The sequence below is a fragment of the Schistocerca americana genome, chromosome 7 (genome assembly GCF_021461395.2).
Source record: "Schistocerca americana isolate TAMUIC-IGC-003095 chromosome 7, iqSchAmer2.1, whole genome shotgun sequence".
In the NCBI taxonomy this organism is placed as follows: Eukaryota; Metazoa; Arthropoda; class Insecta; order Orthoptera; family Acrididae; genus Schistocerca; species Schistocerca americana.
Genome location: NC_060125.1, coordinates 339,999,011 through 340,017,380, shown reverse-complemented (window position 1 = coordinate 340,017,380; position 18,370 = coordinate 339,999,011). Strand labels below are relative to the sequence as shown.

At 46.0% G+C, this 18,370-nt stretch overlaps 1 protein-coding gene across 1 annotated transcript in view; it reads right to left on the bottom strand.

Moving 5' to 3' along the window:
• The window catches only part of LOC124622512 (fat-like cadherin-related tumor suppressor homolog), an 883,388-nt gene extending 870,692 nt beyond the window's left edge, over nt 1-12,696 (bottom strand). The window contains exon 1 of the mRNA XM_047148232.1: nt 9,859-12,696. Within this exon, the coding sequence (XP_047004188.1) occupies nt 9,859-12,690 (2,832 nt within the window). The 5' untranslated portion in view covers nt 12,691-12,696. The remainder of the gene's footprint in view (nt 1-9,858) is intronic.
• Nucleotides 12,697-18,370: the final 5,674 nt, after the last annotated feature.

Sequence of the window (18,370 nt, the reverse complement as noted above, 5' to 3'; positions counted from 1 at the left end):
GGAATTTAAAGATTAGAAAACTATTATTCTACCAGTTATGCTGTATGGGTATGAGACTTGGTCTCTCACTGTGCAAAATGAGAAGCCGTTTCGAATATTTCAAAACAAAATTTTGAGGAAAATTTTCGGGGCAAAAAGGGGTGACATTAGCGGAGAGTGACGAAAACCGCATAACGAAGAGGTTCACGAACTCTATTCAAGCCCTGACATAATCAGTATTATTAAATCATGTAGGCTGCAATGGGCGGGTCACGTAGCTCGAAAGGATGAGGGCAGGGCAGCGCGCAGAGTACTGGTAGGGCACTTAGAGGGAAAACGTTCTGTGAAGAGACCTAGGCGTAGATGGGAGGACGATGTGAAGGCTGATTTGAGGAGCTTAGGTATTGAAGGTGAATGGAAGGAAACAGCCCAAGACAGGGAGAGATGGCGAAAATACGTTGCTGCGGTAATGTACTCTCGAGTCCGGTATGACCAGTGAGTGAGTGAGTGAACATGGGGTCGGAGAAGCCAGCTTAAGGAGGTAATGAGAATAAAATCAAAATCTTAAACATGGCTGCGAAACAGCAAGTGTGTAAATCTGAAGAGGTTGAAAAAATCAGCCAACCAGTTGCAAAACTAAGGTTTATTAGCCCTTGTCCTAGATTTCGATATTTCTAAAAATATCTTCTTCGGAAGGAGTGGGCCTTGTTACATCACATGATGGCACATTAGATTAGCTGGAGCCTAGAGGCGCTCGTCACATATAAAACTGGCAAAACAAGAATTATCCCAAGCCATGGCTTCAGATAACAGCCAGATTACATTTATCGTACTTCAGAATGAATTCTCGTTAGGAAATGCTCACAGGTAGAAGCTATTGTCAATATAAAATTGTAACAGGAGTCACAAGATAAAATATTTGACTACGTTATGTGTACAACATGCCAGAGACTGTGTTCTCCGTATCCTCTGAGGTCTTATACACAAGTGACTTTACACCTCCCCAGGTTTAGGTGACATCGCAGGCCATGGAATACGACCTCCCTTTATGGACAAGTAAAGTAAACAAAACCTGCATCGTGATTTCCTAGTGATCAGGCTCGTCCTCCTTGTTTCCTTGCAGGAAATAAAGAATGTACATGTAAATCAACAGCACAGTACATGTAAACTTGTATGCATGTTAGTTTTGAATAAGATTGAAAACAGTAATGCTAAACAAAGCGGTAGACAAGTTTACTTCCATAAGTCCTTAAGCTGGCTTCTCCGGTTCTAGGTTCCTTACCTCAAATTGTTCAGTGGAGCATTCTCTACATCCTGTTATATCTTGACATGCTCTCACGGAAAAATCCTGTATAATCACTCCTAACGTAATCTATTTTTTCTTACATGCCCTCTTTTCCAAGCGTTACACACCAACTATGCCTGTAAGAAATTTATAAATTCCTATTCGTAACTTAATAAATCAGTCTATATTACTGGATATCAGATACGCCGGTTATGCAAAGCTGTTCTTAGGATTCCGTACCGGTACTTCAGTCGGAACAAGCGCAACATCTTTTAGAGTATGGCTTTGTTGTCCGTCTGTCTGACTCTGTCTGTCCACCTGCTAAGACCACTTTTTCTCAGGAACGGGTATGGATGGTGGTTATCGCTGAAACAACCGGTTTTCCAACGCCAGTTTAACCCGACTATCAATACCGCTCGAAGTAACCAGTTTCTGAAATTACCGTTACGGTTTTTTATTCCTATTGTTTCCTGTAACAAAGGTAGAAATTTAACAAAGACGGAACAATTTTGACCCCTTCAGTTTCAAAATAAATACAATTAAAATATTAAATTATATAGGCAAAGAAAAGGAAACTTATCCTAGTCATCGGTCGCTGCTTTTATTGACGAGTGATAAGTAGCTCACTATTATAAAATCTCCACCATTACTATTTCTATAACTCTGAAGGTGGCAGGGGTAAAATACAGGGAGCGAAAGGCTATTTACAATATGTACAGATGTCGAGGGACATGAAAGGAAAGCAGTGGTTGGGAAGGGAGTGAGACAAGGTTGTAGCGTCTCCCCGATGTTATTCAATCTGTATATTGAGCAAGCAGTAAAGGAAACAAAAGAAAAGTTCGGAGTAGGTATTAAAATCCATGGAGAAGAAATAAAAACTTTAAGGTTCGCCGATGACATTGTAATTCTGTCAGAGACAGCAAAGGACTTGGAAGAGCAGTTGAACGGAATGGACAGTGTCTTGAAGGGAGGATATAAGATGAACATCAACAAATCAAAACGAGGATAATGGAATGTAGTCGAATTAAATCTGGTGATGCTGAGGGAATTAGATTAGGAAATGAGACACTTAAAGTAGTAAAGGAGTTGTGCTATTTAGGGAGTAAAATAACTGATGATGGTCGAAGTAGAGAGAATATAAAATGTAGACTGGCAATGGCAAGGAAATCGTTTCTGAAGAAGATAAATTTGTTAACGTCGAGGATAGATTTAGGTGTCAGGAAGTCGTTTCTGAAAGTATTTGTATGGAGTGTAGCCATGTTTGGAAGTGAAACATGGACGATAATAGTTTGGACAAGAAGAGAATAGAAGCGTTCGAAATGTGGTGCTATAGAAGAATGCTGAAGATTAGATGGGTAAATCATACAACTAATGAGGAGGTATTGAATAGGATTGGGGAGAGGAGGAGTTTGTGCACAACTTGACTAGAAGAAGGGATCGGTTGGTAGGACATGTTCTGAGGCATCAGGGGATCACCAATTTAGTATTGGAGGGTAGCGTGGAGGGTAAAAATCGTAGAGGGAGACCAAGAGATGAATACACTAAGCAGATTCAGAAGGATGTAGATTGCAGTAGGTACTGGGAGATGAAGAAGCTTGCACAGGATAGAGTAGCATGGAGAGCTGCATCAAACCAGTCTCAGTACTGAAGACCACAACAACAACAACTACTACTACTACTACTATTTCAACATTGCGAATGTTCAGTGCTACAAGGTAGGAATCTAAGCTGAATAACTCTATTTTTCGTGTTAATTGGTTCTTTTTCAAGGGTTACCAGCAGATAACGGCATAGTTAACAAAATGTTACGGCCGTTTATGGCGTGGTCGAATGGATTCCACCTTAAAACCCAATGTTTCGTCCCCATCTGCGGAGGACATTTTCAAGGGAGATCGTAGCTTCTTTGAATGTCTAATTCGCATCCTGGCTGAGGAATCCACATGTCACTCAGTTTCACGCCCTCGTCCTTCCTATTGAAATTCCGTGGGTGTTTTACAATCTCTATGGTTTCTCTGTATAACATTTGGTGATATCCGTTTGTGGCTGCCAGTACTTGAATCCTATCGAAATGAATGTGGTGGCCTCCTGACTGCAAAGCATAATCTGCAACAGCTGATATCTCAATACCCCCTCTTCTGGAATTGCCCTTGTGCTTATCTAGTCGTCTTTTTTGATCGTTCTTTTCGTAGTACCTCCCCACAACTACACAGAATCCTGTAAGTTCCTGCTTTTTCGAGCGGTTGGCGAGCATCCTTGGCCGATTTTAGGTGAACTTGTATCTTTCGGGTGAGTTTGCAAACTACCGCAGTGTTCCGCTTTTTCAAGATTTTTCCTATGCGGTCAGTAACGTAATTAATGAAAGGATGGAAAACTTAATATTTCACCGGCGATTGAGCATCGCTATGATTTCTACGTGGTGGGCTTTCACTCAGCAAACGAATATCAATTCTTGAACATTGCATTGCAGAGATGTTTAATTCTGTGTCAAAAGACTCTGGTTCGCAGATTTTCCTTGCTCTATCCGCCAGTCGTTCCACTATGCGTCGTTTTTGTTGTGGGTCGTGATTCGAATCCCGGCGTAGGTAATGGTCTGTGCGTGGGTTTTCGGTGAACCGTGTGGCCAATGCTATCACCTTCTTCCTTTAAAACTAGCATATCAAGAAAATGCAATCTTTTGCCTGCCTCCACCTCCATGGTAAACTGAATCTTCGGACTGATCCCCTTGAGATGTTTGTGACAACGACCCAGTTCCTGCCTGCCCGCCGCCACAAAACAAACGTATCATCCACGTACCGGAACCAATATTTAGTTTCTTGTTCGAAGTTTTCAACACCTGCTCCTCGAATTTTTCCATAAAAAAGTTCGCTATAACTGGACTTAATGGGCTCCACATAGTGGCATCATCCGTCTGTAGATAGAACTCGTCGCTCTGTTTGAAATATGTGGCTGAGAGGCAATATTTAAACAGTTCTCTAACATCGGGATGAAAAATCCGATTCAACTGTTGCAACACTTCACTGAACGGAAACATAGTGAATAGCGATACCACATCAAAGCTAATTTAACACTTGTATGTCCTCCAGCTGTATCACTATGCCGTTTGATTTACTTGATGCACGAATCCAGTCGGCCCACATTTGGTCATTTGCAGCCAGGAGACCCCCACATTCAATTGGATAGGAATCAAATACTAGCAGCCACAAGCAGTTACCACGAAAGGTTATACAGAGAGGCGATAGAGATTGTAAAACACACCCGGAATTTCAATACGAAGGAGGATGGCGTGAAATTGAATGATATGTGGATTCCGTTGCTGAAGTAGATGTGTACCAGTCTTTCACAGTGGGGTCACAGCAACAGCGGACGACGGTAGTCGACAACGGCTAGTTGCGGTCGCGCATTCAAAACCTGTGACGTCACGCCATGAACGGAAGCACGCGGAAGTGGAATTTTGCTGTAGTGAGTAGCGAGCCAGGGTGTGAATCGGACATTCAAAGAAGCTACGATCCCCCCTGAAAATGTCCTCTGCAGACGGGGACGAAACTCTGGATTTCAAGGTCAAATCTATTAGACCACGGCATAATAGCCCGGAGCATTTTGTTAATTGTGTCATTCCCGGCCGTGAAAATTTACATTTTACAGATGAAGGCATTTTATGTAGCTACAAGCAACAGATTAGCTGCTGTTTATTTTTATTGTAATTATGAATGAACCGTTTAAGTTTTAAGTTTGTTGAAGCTTTTCTTGTTTTTAATATTTTAAATTATAAGAATGAGTGGTGTCTGTTGTTTCGGACATGTCATAAAAACAATTAACTAACAACGGGATGTCGATTAAAATCAAATGCGGATTAGAGTCAAAATATCTCGAAATAAAATCCATGGTATGACACCCAGCATGTGAAGAATTCTTACACCATCAGATGGTGTAAGAATTCCAGCATCGATCCATAAACTGCTACTACACGTCGAGAAGCTACCGAAAAAAGGTCAAGTAACACGCTATCATCATGTTCCACTGGCTCCTCCCGTTGCTCGCATATACAGGGTGTTTCACTACATGTGTTTCCGTTCGTAAGTTACGAAGTAATTGGCGACGGAAATATTTATTGCGGTAGGTCACCATAACAAACGTTACACTGTCTGCTGAGCTATGAACATAGTTTATTGTGTTATTATCCAAAGAGTTACAGCAAAAAGATACAATTTTTTAAATGGAACAGTAGTTGTTTGTATCGTGCTGGTCGATCTGGGAGGCCAGCCTCATCCATTACGGAAAAGTGGGAGACACTCGGACACCCGCTCTGTAGTCCTGATCTCTTCCCATGTGATTATCATGCCTCCGGTCCCCTAAAAAAGGCCTTGAAGGTCGACGATTCCTGTCGGACGAGGATGTGCAGTATGCAGTTACGGACTTCTGTATGTAGTAGGACACGGTGTTTTATCAAACAGGTATCTTCAACCTGATGCGTCGGGGACGATTGACTGATTGGCGGATTTTACCAGATCAGCATGTCGATTCCGAACTGTAAGGGCCTTCTAACGGAAACTTCTTGATCGCCTCTTATATTTGTCCAGCTCGTCCAGCACTACGGTACCTTTCCGAATACCATTCGGAGCCTTAACTAGATTGATGTGTTGATTCACCTGCGTATTTATTCATCGTTACTGGTGCACTTTTCCTCTGGTTCGAGTGCAAAGTTTTTGTCTGACTGATGAGTTAAGAAAAGATCGAGTGACCGTCTGATGGAAGTGGGTTGATTAAATTAGGAAACAATGTAGGACCAGTGTGGATACAGTTCTGCACTTCCACCTAATGAACAAATTGCGAGCATACGGAATATCAGAGACTGGTTTGAAGATTTTCCAGAAAACAGAAAAAGCATGGAATTATAAAAAAATGTTCAAATGTTTGTGAAATCTTATGGGACTTAACTGCTAAGGTCATCAGTGCCTAAGCTTACACACTACTTAACCTAAATTATCTTAAGGACAAACATACACACCCATGCCCAAGGGAGGACTCGAACCAGCCGCACAGTCCATGACTGCAGCGCCTGAGACCGCTCGGCTAATCCCGAGCAGCATGGCATTATCAACGGGCTCTACCTCGAGACGTAAAAATAACATCGGGCGTGCTCCAATGGAGCGTTATTGGACCATTACGTCTCACAACGTACGGTTTGTAATGGTCAATATTCAGCGATATGGCAGGAACATCCATTCGATGCAAATTTCTAGCAAACACGGACTCTTCGCTACTGATCAAGTGCTCACAACCCTTAAGGTACACAAGTCAGTGTTCATGTTTAATTAACTTTTTTTTGTTTTTCCATAACACCACCTTCCCAAAAATGGAAAGAAGAGAGCTTGCAGTAGAAGAGGTTTGTTCCACAGTATCGAAGATAAGGAAGTGAGCTCTTAACGTATGCATTTTAGAGCCTATGTTTACTAGACATTACTGCTTCGAATGATACCTCCTGTTATATCCTGAATAGTGACCACTCCTCCCGTGACAACCTGTATATAAATGAGCTAGTAAATATCATCGGAAGTTACATAAGGCTTTTCACGGATGTTGCTATTGCAGAAAAGGAGAAGCCAGAAAACTGTAGCGAAATGCCAGAGGAGCTGCAGAGGGCCGACGCTTAGTGGAGGGATTAACAGAAACAAATAGAAACAAATGTAACGGCATAAAGACCCATTATTGTATCAATAAACGATTGCAGAACAATCACTGGTGGCCGAGCGGTTGTAGGCGGTTCCGTCCGGAACCGCGCTGCTGCTACGTTCGTAGGTTCGAATCCTGCCTCGGGCATGGATGTGTGTGATGTCCTTAGGTTTGTTAGGTTGAAACAGTTCTCAGTCTAGGGGACTGATGACCTCAGATGTTAAGTCCCATAGTGCTCAGAGCCATCTGAACTATTTCAACAATCACTGGAAGAAGTTATTTCCATAAAACAGCTAGGACTATGCGTACGGCGCGATTTGAAGTGGAACGGGCACAAAAACTAATTGCAGTTAAGGCAAATGCCAGACAGATTCAATGGAAGAATCCTCAGGGAAAGTGTTAGACCCACAAAACAGGTAGGCTTCAGAATCCTCTTTCGACTAACACTTGAAAATTGCTCTTCAATCTGGGATCCGTTCACGCAGGACTGATAAAAAAAAGTGAAGACCCAAAGAAGAGCAGCATTTTTAGTTACAGGTTCATTTAGTATGAGCGAAAGCGTCACGGAGATGCTAAGCAGACTCCAGTGACAGATGATGGAAGGATGGCGCTCTCCATGAGTGTGTGATTTACTGTCAAAAGTTCCGCGAATATACCATCCTAGAAGAGTCATCCAATATATTACATCATCCTAGGTGTTTCTCGCGAAAAGACCATAAGCGCGAAATTGAAGAGATCAAAGAGTTCACACAGAGGCTTACCAGCAGTCGCTCTTCCCACGAACCATTCGCGACTGGAAGAAGAAAACAGGGAAGCGACAGTACACAAAGTACCCTCCACCATACACTGTAATTGCCTTGTGGAGTGTAGATGTAGATATAGATGTGTATAGTTGAAGACTATACTGAATGGAGAAGTCTAGAGGAGGCCTTTATTGCATGGTATCAAATATACAACATTATGATCACTTGTCCAAATGAGCTAGCGACATCCGTATCCGTGGGGCCCTCGCAGGGAGGCGAGATTACTTGTTTCGATCGATTCTCGTGTTTTCTCTAATGATTTCGTAACTGATGACTCCTGGTCGCCATTTCGACTTGGTTCTATCAAACACTCTAATTCACATTTCATTGACAAGAAACTTACAAGCAGCCCGTACAGCTGGCAGTAACAGTAAATATGGCTTTGACAAAGGCTAACAGGATAGCAGGAAAGTCCAAATTTCAGGGACGAGCGCGCTGTTACCTTATTCCATTTCACATACGTTTCTCCTTTATCACGACTTTCCCACACGTCGGAAACTTCTTACTCAAAAGATAGATAAGGCATACGGCCGTGATTTGTAATTTGAACCTCACATCAACTTCACTCTTGCAGTTGGTTCAGAATCCCACAACCCAGATACCAGCGCACTGTATTTTTTAGTTAGAAATAAATAAAGTGATGCCTTCTACATCTTGTTTCCATTCGTTTTCGCAGTATCCAGCAAGACGTCAGGAAGGGACAATCAGAATAGCAGAAACAATTCAGCTGCTGTTGAATGACAGGTGGTATCGACCTCTTTGGTGTGCGCAGTCCTCCCCTCCCCCACCACCCACCCCCTGCGAATGCTATTCAGAGTCCCCTTCCTCGTTATCTCTGCAATTCCTTACTGTTTGAGGTCTCTTGTTTCTGACACGAGTTTATTTTTTGCTTTTTCAGTCTTCCACTGTTTCCAGCTGTCTCTTTCATGCTTCCCTTATTAGAACAGTAATTTGTGCTTTAGTTATTTTAGGGGACCTCCTTTAATTTTTGAGTGTATCGCCAAGTTTCGTTGCCAGCCTTATCTGTATTACGTTGCATCGCCAGCAGGCTCATATACGCACGTTCTTTTTCTACTCGACGAAAAGACTTGTGCTTAATTTCCCTCTAGCGTTCAGAGGGGAAAAAGGCATTACAGATCCTCAAACGATAATTCCCAAGCGATACATTTGTATCCCGTTAAATTATCTTTTAGTTGTTAAATTATGTTTTATCATATAGATAATAAAAATAATGTGTCGCGGTTCTGACAATGTTTTTGATTGATGGAAGTCTAACACGTAGATAACGAACCTGATCCAAATAAGACACAAAAAAATTTGTGAAACAACCGCAGTATGTGCAGATAGTCTTCTGTAAGTATATATAGAAAGAAAAATTCGTTAACGTTAGCAACCTGGTTCGTCCACAACACACATTAATCGAAATAAACCCCAGGATAATGCTATTCGTAAAACAACAAAGTTTAGCATTGCAAGTATTGTTAATATTTGCAGCTATTTTCCTCAGTTGCTAACTTCAATTGTGTTTTACAGTAGAGACAAGAAAAATGCCTTGTTTTGCAACGGCATTTATATGTGTGTCCTATACGTGTTTCTCCTATTCATGCTAGACCTCTTCGGTTCTCCCAGGCTGTGCCTAAGTCATGTTTTACCAGATCCTTTCTTCAAGAAGTGTTTATCCTGCAAGTTTCACATGAAAGTTTTTGTAAAGTTTGGAGGGTAGGAGATGAGGTATTGGTGGAAGTACAGCTGTGATAACACCCTATCGCTTGTGCCCCACTCACCTTGCCAGGTATGCATCCTGCAAATTTTTTAGTTGGCGTTCAATTGGTACTCCAGTGATCTTTCGAACCTGGTCGTGCCTTTGCACCTTAAGCCAGTACACAGCAGCTCTATATCTCATCGTAAAGTCTATTGGGTAGATTCCGAGCACCACACAGAGTGATTCCACTGAAGCTCGCGATAGTCTAACCGCTCCTTTGTCCTCGTCTGACGAGGCTTCGGTTTGTATATAGGCTCAACCTTTGAGACCATGTGCTGGCGGCGAAGCTAAGTACCGACAACAACAAAGAAAAGAGATGAGAAGAAGCATTCCTGTGGCTTCTGAGAGCACAGACATACCTGCCCTCCGGCGCCGACGTCCGGATCGCTGGCGCCGACGACGGCGACGACACTTCCGACGGGCAGGTCCTCGCGCGCCTTCACCGTGTACGAGGGCAGCGCGAAGGCGGGCGCGTTGTCGTTGACATCGTCGATGAGGATGCGCACGATGGCGTCCGAGGACAGGGGCGGCACGTCGCCGCTGCCGCCCCCGCCCCCGCCTCCGCCGTCCGTGGCGCGCACCTTCAGCTCGTACACGTCCTGCCGCTCGCGGTCGAGCGCTGCCGCCACCGTCAGCACGCCGGTGCGCGCGTCCACCGCGAAGTCGTCCGTGTCGGTGACGAGCGAGTACGAGACGCGCGCGTTCTCCCCCTGGTCCGCGTCGGTCGCGTTCACGCGGAAGATGGCCGTGCCGTTGAGCGCGTTCTCCGTCACTCGGAAGCTGGCCACCGCCTTCTCGAACCTGGGCGCGTTGTCGTTGACGTCGAGCACGGTGACGGGCAGGAAGCGCGACGCCGCCTTCTGCGGCCGGCCCAGGTCGTACACGCTGATGTTCAGCAGGTACTCGGCCTCGCGCTCGCGATCCAGGTGGCCCACCACCTTCAGCTCGCCCGTCTCGGGGTCGATGAGGAACACGGAGTCGTAGTCGCCGTCCGAGATGCCGTACACCAGCTTGCCGTTGTAGCCGAGGTCGCGGTCCCTGGCGCGGAGCTTCACCAGCGTCGTGCCCAGCGCCACCGACTCGTTCACCTTGATCCCCGTCGGGAAGTCCAAGAACTCGGGCGCGTGCACGTTCTCGCCGTAGCGGCTGGGCATCATGGCGAAGTCCTCCCGGTGCAGGTTGTAGGGCGCGTTGTTGCGCTCGCCCGCGGCCAGGATCTCCGTCAGGCGGTGAGTCACACCAGTGTCGCGGCACTCGAACGCTCCGGTCTCGTCGGTGAGGATCCTGCCCGGCGAACCCAGACTCCTCTTGGCGTTGACCAGGTTGATCAGCACGTGGACGATATCCGAGAAGTGGGTGCCGTCCGTCGCGGTGATGTTCACCTCCCGCTCGGACACTTTGACATCTGTCAGGTCGCAGGTGACGCTCAGCACTCCCGAGGTCGCGTCCAAACCGAAGCAGCTGTCCGCATTGCCGCCGACCAGACGGTAGCTGATTATACTTCCGGCGTCAAAATCTATAGCCGAGAGCGTGATGATCTCCGTGCCGATCGGAACGTAGCGCGGCACGTGGCCCGAGCAGTCAACCTTCTCGAACTGCGGTCTGTTGTCATTGATATCCCTCACGTTAATCTTCAACTGCATTTCTGTCTGTCGGCGGTACGGAAGACCCCAGTCGGAAGCACGTATCCTGAGAATGTACTCCCTCCTCATAGATTCGTAATCCAGCACCATAGTCGTCTTCACGACTCCCGAGAAATGATCTATCTCGAAAGGCACTGGTTTCAGGTTGGCGATGCTATAGGAAATGTAGGCGTTTTCGCCGGAGTCGCGATCCTTGGCAGACACTTTGGTGACGGTAGTTCCCGCCGGCTCGTTCTCGTCCACCCACACTGTCGCTTCCGGCGTTTCGAACAGTGGATCGTTGTCGTTGGTGTCCGCCACCGTCACTTTCACTTTGGCAGAAGACTGTTTTCTGGTGCCCGCATTCCCTTGGTCTATCGCCGACACCGTCAGCGTGTACATAGCCTTTTCCTCCGCATCCAATTGTACCGCCGTGTAGAGCATGCCAGTGTCGGGGTTGATGCGAAACTCTCCGCCTTCATTCCCTCCTACTATCTCTAAAAAAACTTGTGCGTTTTTTCCTTCGTCGGCATCGGTAACCTTCAGGCGGATGACTGGCGTGTTGACGGGTGCCGTTTCCGGCACTTCGACTTCGTAGATCTCGCGATCGAACACCGGAGCATTGTCGTTGAGGTCGGTCAGGTGGACAGGCACGGATTTGTAAGTCTCCTTCGGCGGAATGCCCATGTCAGTCGCCTTCAGCGTGAGGTTGTAGCCCTGAGGCGCAGTCTCGCGGTCGAGGAGGTGAACTACGACGATATTGTATTCTCCAGGCTTCCCAGCAGGTTTTATGCGAAAGTGGCCGTCCGGATCGCCGTCGACGATATCGAGGCTCTTGATCTCGCCGTGCATCCCCTTGTCACGGTCTGTGACGCGCACTATGGCGTATATGTCGGCGTTGGAATGTTCCGCGATGTCGGGCAGGTGCCGCACGTAGATTTCGGGAGCGAACAGGTTCACCTGCTGGACTCTGACCTTGAGGGTAGCCGTGCTGGCCTTCGCCTGGGGACCGTGCTTGAGGATTGAACTGCGATCCTGCGCTTTCACCGTAAGCTCGTGCACGGATTTGGCCGTGTACCTCAGTGGCCGCGTCAGCGACACCACGCCTGTCATCGGGTGCACCGAGAACTGGTCCGTGGCGTCCAGGAAGCTGTAGTAGATTTCGCCGTTCCTGCCGAGATCTGCGTCCTCGGCGGAGACTTGGGCGATGCTGCGGTGCAAGGGCGTGTCTTCCGGGACGGTCACCTCGTACTCGGTGGGGTAGAAGAGCGGGTTGAGGTCGTTGGTGTCGAGTACGGTGACGGCGACGCGCGTGTCGGCGATGAGGGGCGTAGCGCTCGAGTTGCCCCGCCAGGACTTGGTGGCGCGCACGTCCAGCACGTAGCGGTCCTTGCGCTCGCGGTTGAGCACGTCCAGCTTGTCGGTGCGCGTGCGCAGCAGCAGGAAGCAGAAGTCGCCGACCAGCTTCTCCTCCGCTTTGAAGAACTTGTCGCGGTCGCCGGCGACGATCTTGAACCGGATGACGGCGTCCGCCTCGCGAGGGTCGTCGGGCGCCGTGACGACGCCCATGCGCTCCTCGGGCGTGGCGTACGTCTTGGGCGGCGAGTTCTCGGGGATGCTGGCATTGTAGGCGGGCCTGGTGAAGCGGAAGGCGCCGGGCGGAGGCGGCGGGGGCGGCGAGGGGCGCGGCGCGTCGAGGCCGGCAGAGGGGCTGGAGGCGGGGGCGGGTGACGGGCCGCCCGCGGGGGCGGCGGACACCAGCAGCAGTAGCAGCAGCTGCAGGCGGCGGGCGCGCGGGCTCGCTGCCGCGTCCATCGCGGGGCTCGCCGCTTCAGCTCATCGCGACCTGCCGACACAAAGAAATAAACACCGTCAGCGTTTCATTACGGTAGCAATACTGTTTCACCCTGCAGCAGGGGGTAAATTGCAGTACAAGTCTTCTCACCCAGTGATGTCAAATATAAACAGCATACACAACCATAGTGCTTTGGATGTGTGAATATCGTGACGGTCAGTTATTGTTATGTTGGCAGCTTCGTCCGCCTCGCGAGGGCCGTGTTCTTACACTGTGCTTTGCGTGGTTTGAAAATAAATTGTGACCGACTGATTACTTTTATACATATATTGTGTAGTTTATAGTTGTAGAGAACTCAGAGCAAAGTGTGGTGACGCCGCCAAACACCACACTTGCTAGGTGGTAGCCTTTAAATCGGCCGCGGTCCGTTAGTATACGGCGGACCCGCGTGTCGCCACTATCAGTGATTGCAGGCCGAGCGCCGCCACACGGCAGGTCTAGAGAGACTCCCTAGCACTCGCCCCAGTTGCACAGCCGGCTTTGCTAGCGATGGTTCACTGTCTACTTACGCTCTCATTTGCCGAGACGATGGTTTAGCATAGCCTTCAGCTACGTCATTTGCTACGACCTAGCAAGGCGCCATATTCAGTTACTATAAGTACTATCTTCAAGAATGTATTCTGAACCGCCCACATCTCGTGGTCGTGCGGTAGCGTTCTCGCTTCCCACGCCCGGGTTCCCGGGTTCGATTCCCGGCGGGGCCAGGGATTTTCTCTGCCTCGTGATGGCTGGGTGTTGTGTTCTGTCCTTACGTTAGTTAGGTTTAATTAGTTCTAAGTTCTAGGCGACTGATGACCTCAGCAGTTGAGTCGCATAGTGCTCAGAGCCATTTGAACCATTTTTGTATTCTGAACAGATAATATTGTGACTCATGTACCGTCAAGAGCGACGTTCATCATTAATGGATTAAAGTTATCAAACTCATTACGTCCGCTTTCTGAATTCTCATTCCTTGTCATGTTCCAGACCTCACGTCAGTATAGTTCTTCCCTCCTCACGCCAGCCTGCGTGAGCTATAACGCGTACATTTCGGCCTCCACTAGTAACACGGTGTTGGCTCTTCTGCTAACACAAAACAAAGGAAGTGGAGTTCAGTTTCATAGAGCTACCACATGGCATTTAATGTATAAATTGCACTACTGCCGACAATACTTTTCGTGTTCGATTTTGTATCTGTTTTTTCTTTATGAAGATTTCCATTTTCTCGGCAGGGAATTCTAAAATTAGGGGTACAAGCAATTCGCAGAGATAATTGGGCCCTACCTCGTACAGTACTGTGAGCAACCGGCACTTCACAGATAAGCGAGACCAGTAGCATTAATGAAAGTCTTAAAAGATGATGGCGCCACGTCTGTCTTTAACTTTCCTCAATATTTGCAGAAGAAATGGTTGGAAGCAGGCAACTGGTTCGGAAAGAATCTGTTAGTACTCGATTCAGTCAAACACATTGCAAGCATTTAAATTATAATTGTATCAACAAAATAATAGTTAACATTCGCCATAAACGTATTCTTTTTTAACACGCTTAGGAAGCTATTATAATTGCGAGCTACTGTGTATGCAAAATCACAGTGTTCTTCTTCCTTGTAGAATATAAATCAGGCAGATACACATTTCGTAACCTCTCCTGAAGTGTTGAGAGGAAACAAAGGAACATGTTTTTTTTTTCAGTTGCCGCCCTGTTTTAACGACCCGCCACCTAATTACTTAAGGTTGGTCTTATCTGACCTCTTAGCCGCTGCGATCGGTGTACGGGCGCTGATGTGGCTTTAACCTCCACACCAGTTCCCACATACGATCGCAGCGTTGGCCGTGTCCCGCCTCGTGGAGGCGAGTCGTTGTTCTTATGTTGTTTTTATCTTTTATTTTCATTTTATTCCATTTTGTTTTCTTTCTTTGTTTTGATTTCCCAAACCGTTTAACAAATATGTACAAGGAATTTGAATTTTTGAAAAGGAAATACGAATAAATAGTTATAAATGAAGAAGAGGAAAGAAGATAGGAAAGGAACAAGTTTGTAGTCCCGCCACCCTGGGGTACTGAGGATGAACGCCTTGGAATTGGTTCAAAAATGGTTCAAATGGCTCTGAGCACTATGGGACTTAACTTCTGAGGTCATCAGTCCCCTAGAACTTGGAACTACTTAAACCTAACTAACCTAAGGACACCACACACATCCCCGCCAGAGGCAGGATTCGAACCTGCGACCGTAGCGGTCGCGCGGTTCCAGACTTTAGCGCGTAGAACCGCTCGGCCACTCCGGCCGGCTTGGAATTGGTCCTCAAGCCATTGATCCTCAGGCTTAAATACCTTTTGATTTATCTCTTAGCCTAAGAAGATCTATGCTATACTATAGCTACTACTAAGTTAATTACAAGAGCTACTACTAACATAATTACACTATTGACAGGTTTCAACTGCCGTGTTTGCCTGTGGCAACTGCGACGGTGCGCCGACACTGTTTACATCTAGGTTTTGGTCTAATTTAGTTTTATCAATTTTAATAGCTGTACTTATGTAAAGTCTAGTGTATTTCTGTCAGTATTTTATTCTGGCTATGCTTTTCGCCCTCCACACTATGGAGGACCCTCGGTAAGCAGCCGGCCGGAGTGGCCGATCGGTTCTAGGCGCTACAGTCTGGAACCGCACGACCGCTACGGTCACAGGTTCGAAGCCTGCCTCGGACATGGTTCAAATGGCTCTGAGCACTGTGGGACTAAACATCTGACGTCATCAGTCCCCTAGAACTTGGAACTACTTCAACCTAACTAACCTAAGGACATCACACACATCCATGCCCGAGGCAGGATTCGAACCTCCGACCGTAGCGGTGCCTCGGGCATGGATGTGTGTGATGTCCTTAGGTTAGTTAGATTTAAGTAGTTCTAAGTTCTAGGGGGCTGATTAGGTTTAAGTAGTTGTAAGTTCTAGGAGGCTGATGACCTCAGAAGCTAAGTCCCATAGTGCTCAGAGCCATTTGAACCATTTCAACCTCGTTAAGTTTTCGTCACCACGCTTCCATTCAAGTTAATGAATGTGAAACGTAGGAAACATGTACGGGATGCGATACCCACATTATTCAACGTACCAAATAAGCCACCACAATTGCAGCTGAACATAAAACCACCAAGACTTGATAACAAAATGTCAAAAGTAAAAAAGATGTTTCCCAAGCACAGAAGAAGCCAATTCTGATATTGCTACGGCTGAATCACAAATGGCAAGAGTCGTAAACACATTCGCTTTTGAAGCAAAAGTACTTTCGTGTACAAAAATGTATAAAAATAATGACTAGAGCTTGTCTCGTTGAAAATTCACATTCACCTCACATTTTAAGCACACAGCCACTGCATGAAAATTAATGTGTAGAATTTTAAATGGCCAACAGTGTTGATAAAGCATTTTTACGTACTGCTACAACTCTTCACCCGAACAGTAACGTACATATAGCTATACTGCAACCTCTTATTATTTTCGTACGTCGAGCATATACGATGTGTTGAGTTCATATTAAATTACATAGGAAGGCTTTACAATGGTAACGTAGAAAGAACTGTAGGGTTTGGTACTGTCGCCATCTCGTGGCTATTGTGTTTGATTCTGGTGTTAACGCTGCAGACGAGGCCATACCTGCCGCAGCCCGCGCCGATACACTCGCGATAGACGCAAGGCAAGCTGTTTCCTCGTCCCAGTCCACCCTGGTGTACACCGTTTGAGCATCGGCCGTTTGCAACGCCAACAGTAGATTCTGCTGTGGCCGAAAAGCGTTAAGGTGTGTATACAGATGTAACAGCGGTCAAGATGCACGGTTGCATTGACTAGTAAGAACGGTCGCGGACTCGTGCAGTGATTTTATTTTTATAGACAAAAGTTACATTGAATTTTGCAACGCCTTCATCTGCGGTAGTGATAATTTAACATTTGATGTCAACGAAACAACGCGATAATTAAAACTGCGAAGGGGATAAAAGAAAGCTGTAAGATCATTTGTTCGATGGTGAAAAAATGGGCGTAAAAAAGGATATAGCGCGGGACATCAAAACACAAACGTAATGCAATCTGACAGGAACAGTTTGGAAAAAAAGGAAGAGTAACGAGATCGACACATAGGCTTGTGTTGCTTTTTATTATTTTCCATCAAAAAACTACAGAATACTTAGGTCTTCCACGGATGAACCCAGTGCACCAACGTTTATTAAAGAAAGCCGGTCACGGTGGCCGAGCGGTTCTAGGCGCTACAGTCTGGAACCGCGCGACCGCTGCGGTCGCAGGTTCGAATCCTGCCTCGGGCATGGATGTGTGTGATGTCCTTAGGTTAGTTAGGTTTAAGTAGTTCTAAGTTCTAGGGGACTGATGACCTTAGAAGTTAAGTCCCATAGTCCTCAGAGCCATTTGAACCATTTTTTTATTAAAGAAAGTACCGTGATATGACGTATCAAACGAAAGCGTGTCACTGGATACAGATTTCTTGGTCGCGATGACGCTGCAAGTTATATTGGTTGGAAAGTTATAAACAGATGCTGAAATAATATTAGGTGTGCTCCAGACAAAACGTTGGTACGTCAGCTATTCATATGGTACATTTACGACATGGAAGACAATATTAATAATAACAGACTATTTTGCATATGTTTCTGTTACAGCTAGGGCTTCCGTTTTATGATAGTAAAATAAACAGTGACGGCCACATGTTTGTTATATCAATGAAAAATCTGAAGTGGCAGATACTTGAAATAAAACGCCATCTGTTCGGCGAAAGCCTACTCTGAGTTTCAGGAGACTACAAGCGCAGACCCCGCGAAACAAGACTGCATAATTATATAGCATGCATAGAATCATTTAAATAGTCACCAGTGAAACCAGTCACCTCCGATTTCTTAGAGAATAGAGCTCCCAGGTATAAAATAGCTTCAGTCGTCTGACTACTATAGAAATGACTTAATGTGCTAAATGTCTGCCGTGCAATTATATAATTACTTAGGTATGGTTGTACATATGTTCAATGGTATATGCGGGTACTGTTTGCCCTTTCGCCAATAGAGTTAATAGTACAGATATAATACATTGAAAAGTCGTTCTTGACGCTAAAGCTTTACTGCATGAACAACGAATATTTAGAAAGCGAAAATCTGTTTTCTTTTCGTTATTTTGTGGCGTTATAAGCGAGGAAAGTTTACAAAGGGTTTGAAATTCTGTTTAAAATTAGTTAATAGTCACTAAGTGCTCTATTTATGAAATGCTGGAAGAGTATATTCCGGGTCATTTGCACTCCATTTTAAGAAAAGGCTAGTTTTCACGCATCTCAGTGTTCATGACGTCATTCTCCTCAACTGTAAGTCGTTTTATGATATAATTTTGCAAGAACATTCAGTGATATATGTTGATACCGTCTAC